Source organism: Pteropus vampyrus, unplaced genomic scaffold, assembly GCF_000151845.1.
Source record: "Pteropus vampyrus isolate Shadow unplaced genomic scaffold, Pvam_2.0 Scaffold448, whole genome shotgun sequence".
Taxonomy (NCBI): domain Eukaryota; kingdom Metazoa; phylum Chordata; class Mammalia; order Chiroptera; family Pteropodidae; genus Pteropus; species Pteropus vampyrus.
Window position 1 is genome coordinate 269,654 of NW_011889229.1, and position 7,217 is coordinate 276,870.

General features: G+C 40.2%; 1 protein-coding gene across 1 annotated transcript in view; it reads left to right on the plus strand.

Moving 5' to 3' along the window:
- The window catches only part of LOC105306604 (zinc finger protein 665-like), a 37,377-nt gene that overhangs the window by 2,146 nt on the left and 28,014 nt on the right, over positions 1–7,217 (plus strand). The window contains 1 exon segment of the mRNA XM_023524162.1: positions 4,504–5,894. Coding sequence (XP_023379930.1) covers positions 4,504–5,894 — 1,391 coding nt within the window.

Genomic DNA, 7,217 nt, shown 5'->3' on the forward strand with positions numbered 1-7,217 from the left:
GAAAACAGCAGCGTCACCAAATCGGTGGGAACGTGTCAAAGGTGCGAACACAGGTAGGAGCTCGGGAAGGGAGCGAGGAGGCCGCAGCCTTCGTCGTGTTTGCAGACTCGCCCCGAGCGACAGAGTTCTGTGGGGAAACAAGTTTATTTCTGGGGAATCCTCAAAGTTAATTTTTCGTTTCCCCAACTTCACCATTCCATCTTTTAACGTAAAATTTATCCTTTCGCCCTCAGAGATGCCGCGGTTCCAACAGAGACCATGACAGAGAATTGTGATCACAACACTGTTCTTTGGTCCCTGTGACATCTTTGGTTCCCTGACTTGAGGAGCGTGGGGCGGGCTGTCTCAGACGGGCTCTGTCCCCCTGGGCTCTCCTTCTGGACTGGGTTCTGTGCCATTCTTAGTGCTCAGTCCATACAGAGTGGAGCTGAGGCCTTGCGGTCCTGCCTCCTGGATCCACCCTGGTCCCATTGATGTTTCCTGTGGTTGGAAGGCGCGATGTGAAGAGGGGACGCCTGTCTGTCTGTCATTCCGTCTGGCGTCCCCGGAACTGCGTGGGGCTCTCTCCTGCCCTGTCTGCCGGTTCCGGTCCCTCTGCCATTGCTTCTGTTCTGCTTTTGTTACACACTTCAGAGCTGTGTGTCACAGGGAGGTGGTAGGGCCTTCTGTACCAGTTTCTCGGTCCATCTCTAGAGACAGTGGACAGAGGGAGCGTCCCCTCGGTCCCCAGTCCTACATGGGGAGCGCATTTCAGTGTTCCAGGCTTGTAGCGCGGTGTCTGGTGGCACGCACGGTCCCCTCACCATCCTGCGGGGTCCGACCCCATTCCTTGTACTTTTCTCTCTCTGCACGACGCTGCCTCGTTTGGGATATAGACTCTTCCAGATTGCACGGTCTCTGTAGTTCGCATGGTTTCCCTTGAACCTTGCCCATGAACTGCACATTCCTGGGGCCTGATAGTTCACCGTGTTCTTTCGCTGGTGTCATCCACCTTCAGGAGATGGACACCCCCAGGTGGACTCGCCCATGGACCGAGTGTCCTCGGTCACAGCAGATTCTTGATGGAGAATGCCGTGACTCATATGTTGCAATATTACGCCACTGCACACAGAAGCAGCCCTGGATTGTTTAGCCCGTCCCAGGACACCAATACAGAAAGTGTCACGACAGTCTGGCTGAAAAGTATTTTCAATTTTCTTTGCATTCTGCGGAGTGTCAGTAGACATCTTTCTGGAACACCGATCACGTGCACACATGTACTAAATAGGGTAGGATCTCTTCTGGGAGAACATTGTCCACGGTCACAGCCTCCTACCCTTGAGGCTACTAACTAAGCTGTCGTTCATGCCACGGTTCCCATGCCCTGTGTGTGCCTCTGTGCACGCTGCCTCAGCAGGTGCAATTTTGAAGCGTCTTCTTGAGGGAGCTTGGAAAGTTGATGGGTGTCTCAGTGAAGTCACTGTCATTCGTTTTTGTTGAAGACACTGATCCTTTCGTCTTGTAGATTCTCATGCATTATTAAATTAATTTGTTTTTTATTTTTGACATCAATTTCATATTTTTGATAATACTCGTAGTGTTTTATATTTGCGATATGTGGGAGACTGGAATGGGGGAAAGGACGTTGTTTGATAATTATCACAGTATTTCCTTCTTTATTGTGGTGGGTCTGGCTCACCAGCCATTTTCCCTAAATCCTAAACTTTTCAATGTTTTGAAAAGATAGTTTCACTTATTTATTTTGACTTACATAGTATTAATTCTTTAGATTTAGAAAAGATAGCCTGAATTATTTCTTCTCTTTATCACCTGATTTTGTCCGTGACATTAAGTTACTCTTTTGTCATTTGAGTTTATTACGGGTTTTTAATTGTTTTTCCAGTTAGAGACTCTTGAGATTCGATATGAACATTAGGGTGGTTTTCGGAATTTATTAAAAAAACACTATTGTAGATTTCCTTAGAATTGCACTGAATCTGTTCATCGCTTTAGCTGCTCTTGACACCTTGGCAATATAACCTACCAATCCATAAACTTGGGATATCTTTGTATTTTTTTGCATCTTCTTTAAATTTTATCAGCATTGCTTTTTGATGATAGTTTCCAAACCTTCTCAGTTTGCATCAGGTTCCGCCTAAGTATTTTATTTTAATGGCATTATGATAGATTGTGGAGGCAATGTTCTTTTCGGTTGTTCTTCGTTAATGTATAGAACACAAATTGATATTTGCATCGTGATTTCCTATCTTGCAACTTTTATTTCTTTTTCTTGCCCGTTTGTTTTGTTTAGAACTTCCAGTACTATTTTTTGTAGGAACATTGCGGGTAGGCATCCTGTCTTGTTCCTGTGGGTAGAGGAAAGGCTTTCAGCCTTTCAGCAGCATGATGTTAGCTGGGAACTTGTTATAGAGGTCCTCGTTTATGTCGAGGGACTCAATTTTCATTCTTAGCACAGTGAATGTTTCTTATCACAAAAGGTTAATAATGCTTTTGCTGCATCTATTGAGGTGACCTGTGGTTTTTTTTGTTTTTATTCTTTTACTGTGCTCTATCTATCACATTTAATGGTTTTCATATGTTGAACCATTTTTGCTTTCCTTGAACATATCCCTCTTAGTCATGTTGGATTATTTATTCAGTGTGTTGTGTAAGTTTGTTTATGGTTTCATTGATCATTTTTTCATCAGCATTTATCAGAGATATTGGTCCGTGGTTATTCTGTATTGTCTTTGTCTCGCTTGGCTATTAGGATAACTCTGGCCTCCTAGGATGCATTTGAAAGGGTTCCTCCATCTTCAATTTTTTTGGAAGTGTTTGAAGAAGATTGGTGTTAATTCATTTTAAACGTTGGTTTGAATTTTGCGGGGAAGTTATCTGACCATTTTGTTGAATGGTTTTTGATTAGTCGTTTTATCTCCTTACAAATTACATGTGTGTTCAGATATTTTACTTTATGATTCAACCTTGGTAGGTGAATGCTCAAAAACCATTTCCAAGATGTATGCCTAGGCAACGCTGTCAAACGACACAACTCAGCTGTTGAAACGATTTCTTTCTAAGCTCCTGGTATTTATTGTAAGCCTCTGTGATCTGTACTGCCTGGTTGTGCGATCATGGTTCAGAACATGTCATCTGAATCTGTAGGTCCAGGTTCCAATCTGTTTCTGTCACTTTCTATGTACATGAGGGTTATGTACATAAACCACGTCAGTCTGTTGCCATTATTTCCAAGTATGTTGGTAATTTCCCCACAAGGTTTTTAAAAACACATTAGTGCTCTTAGATGGCTTAGGACATTGCATGTTTTCTACTGAAAACTCAAAGGTTACTTTTGTTTAAAAAGCTGTATCGACTCCGTGGCATCTTCATTATTAGATATCCTTTTGCCTGCATCTGTCATGTATATTTTTATTTTGTAACATGTTTCCTCACCTTAATGAATGTTGAAAGCACAGACTCCGTATTACATATATTGTGGGCCAGTGTACTGAATGACTAAATGGCCCCACGTACATAAGTAATCACACTTTGGATCGACTGTTATCTAGTAGTCATAAAACCCCAAAGGTAAGTTTCGACTTCTTTCTACTATTCTTTGTTTTAACGTTATGTATTTTCCTGACCTGATACTTTGGACATCAGTGATTTCCACGTAGTTTCCTGTTCTCGTATTTGTGCTCTTTCTAGAATAGAATTTCTTCATTTTTAAGGGGGAAATGTTTAGAGTTTGAGAGAGTTAACTTTCTGTTATATGGTTGCCTGTTATTTACTGCTGGTCTTATCATGGGTTTCTGGAATTTTTTTCGATAAACTTTTATTTTGATAAACAGACACGATGGTCTTTTGGCATGTGTTATGCAGTATACCTGACATGCACCATTTGTTGATGTTATAAAATGCTGTTCTTAGTGGGTACAGATAGTTTTATAACAGATATTTAGAAAAGTATTTAGCTTTTTAGAAAATGTTTTACTGTTTTTATTTTTTCAATGCTATGTTTGTCGTACAATTTTAGACTGCCCTGTTGTTAGATTATTCTTTAGATAACACTGGTTTGGATTATTTACCATTACAATATATTGTTTATATTTCAGCATACATTTATATCTGCTACATATGTAAAAAATAAGTATAACGTAAGGTTTTCCTCAGTTATGAGATAGCGAAATGGTTACTGACAGCTGGTATATGTTTTGGAGTCATGGTGGAAAAATACACTTTTTGAAGCTAACATAAGGTTACACGACATGACTGTTTTCATCATAGGGTGTTTGAAACTAGGCTACCTTAAAAGCAATTTGAATTCTGTGTGACCACTATTTCATTGGTAAAGAATCCTGTTTCTTTATTATATTAGAAGGTTGAGGGTCATAACTGTGTTTAGTTTAACTTCACTTTTGGTGTAATATTAGATTTCAGCATGAAACATTTATTTAGAAACTAATAGGATAACTATGGTGTTTTGTTTTTGTTTTTGTTTTTTTTTTTTTCAATTTCTAGTAGATATCTGGCCTCCATATGTGAAGAAGAAATTAAAACCAACAAAAAACAGTAATATAGGAGGAGTATTCCAAACAGCGATGTTTGGAAGATGTGAAAGCCGTATAATCAAAGACTTTTACTTTGGAGAAATCTGGGAACATATGCCTGACTTTGCTCATCAGCAGAGAGACGATGAAAGGAACCACAAAGAAATGCCTATAACTCAGAAGAAACATCTCACTGACAGAAGAGGTCAACATGGTAGAGAGCATGCAGAAAACGAGTCTGGTGAGTACAGGCTCGGACTAAGGTGTCAGTCACATTGGGTTGATGTGGAGGTATCTCAAAGTGAAGGGAAAATTGATGAGCGTGATCCAGCCAAGAAGTCTATCAACAATACTGCCTCCATTTCTCCACTTCAAAGAGATTTTCCTAGTGTCAAAGCCAATGTTTCTACGACGTATGGGAATGATTCTAGGCCTCCTTCAGCAGTGATCAGAGATCCGAAAGCATGCAGGAAGACTTCCTACAAATGTTCTGAGTGTGGCAAATTGTTTCGTGTGCTTTCAAGCCTAACTAGACATGAGGGAATCCATAAGGGAGAGAAACCTTACGAATGTAGTGAGTGTGGCAAAGCCTTTACTGTGCGTGCGAGCCTCACTTACCATCAGTTGGTCCATACTGGAAAGAGACCTTACAAATGTAATGAGTGTGGCAAGCTTTTTTATAAGAAATCACACCTTACAAGGCATCAGAAAATCCATACTGGAGAGCTTTCTTACAAATGTAATGAGCATACTAGAAAGAGACCTCACAAATGTAATGAGTGTGACAAGGTTTTCCATAACAAATCACACCTCGAAAGTCATCTAAGAATCCATTTTGGAGAGAAACCATACAAATGTAACGAGTGTGGCAAGGTCTTTAGTGCGCGTTCTACCCTCACGAGCCATCAGTTGATCCATACGGGCGAGACTCCCCACAAATGTAAGGAGTGTGGCAAGGTTTTCAGTACCAAAGCAAACCATGCACGTCATCGAAGCCTTCATACCGGAGAAAGACCTTACAAGTGTAGTGAGTGTGGCAAGGTCTTTAGTCAGAAATTAACCCTTACTGAGCATCAGAAAATCCATACCGGAGAGAAACCTTACAGATGTCACGAGTGTGGCAAAGCCTTTAACTGGCATTCAAACCTGACTAGACATCAGGTTATCCATAGTGGAGCAAAACCTTACAAATGTAATGACTGTGGCAGGGTCTTCCGCAACAAATCTCACCTCGTGAGTCATCAGAGAATCCATACAGGAGAGAAACCTTACCAATGTAATCAGTGTGGCAAAGCCTTCACTTGGCACACAAGCCTATCTAAACATCAGAGAATCCATACCGGAGAGAAACTTAAAATGTAATGAGTGTGGCAAAGACTTCAATGTGCGTTTACACCTGACTACACATCAGGTTATTTAGAAGCCTTAGAGCGATTCCTTACAGTTCCAGTGAGTGTGGCAGAGCCATTAGGGTTCAGGTATTATGTGAAAATGGAGACTCCACAGTGAAGACAAATCATGTAAATGCATGGAGCAGAGCCTTTATCCAGGCCTCTCGATTCACTAGACATCAGAATATATGTCGTAATCGAAAGAACCAGATAGTCTGTGCTTTTGTATGGTTCTCCCTGAAATCCTGGCATTACCTTTTGCCAGATTCATTGGGAATATGTGTTAGGGCTCACATTTTATTGAATAAAAGTTAAGAATGTTTTCACGATCCTGAATGAATCCTGTTCCTTGTTCCAGCACAATTTCATCCCACCTCTGTAGGGTACTTCACAACATAAATGAGCAATGTGCCATTGGGCATTGTCTAAATCCCCACCATGGACTATGTGTTCTCTGTTTCAACATTTTCAACTGTTTTATCCTAATCAAATGTTTGTTAGTGACCTCAAGCACCTTGCCCTCATTCACCAAGCTGCCTTCACCTAAGGAAGCCTTAGAAGCGATGATCTGTTTTCAACCGACTTCCTTTTACAGAAATGAAGTTCACAATGACGTCAGAAAACCGAAGCAACCAAAAAATAAAAATAGAGAACTCTTGGGCTTATAAGTTTTTGTTTACCTAGCTATCAGTTTTTGAAGGGTTCTGTTTTTTTATTTCTGCTTTAGTAGCAAATTTTTAATGTGAATATGTTCTGTTTTCATCTTCATTGAATTCAGGTTACATTTTTGTTTCCATCCTAATTTATTGTCCTCGGGTTAGTCACAGTACATTATTTTTTAAAATTTATTTATGTAAATTAGTTTTAAGTATACAGTACATGGGTTAGACATCTTTATAGTTCATAAAATGATCCCCCCAATTGCTCCCTCCCTCCCCTGGCCCTAGCCATCATATTAATGCTAATTGCATTCCTTCTGCCGTGCTCCCCATCCCCATTACCATCCATCAGCTACTAATTTGTACTTCTTTAACCCTTAACCCCATTCTCCCAGCCCCCCGACCCCTGTCCATCACCAAATTGTCCACTATATTTGTAAGTCTGTTTTTGATTAGTTCTTTTTGTTCCTTAGATTCCACATATAAGTGAAATCATATGGTATTTATCTTTCTCTGTCTGACTTATTTCACACAGCATAATAACCTCTAAGTCCATCCATGTTATTGCAACTGGTAGGATTTCATTTTTTTAAATGGCTGAGTAATATTTCATCATATATATGAACCATAATTTTTTT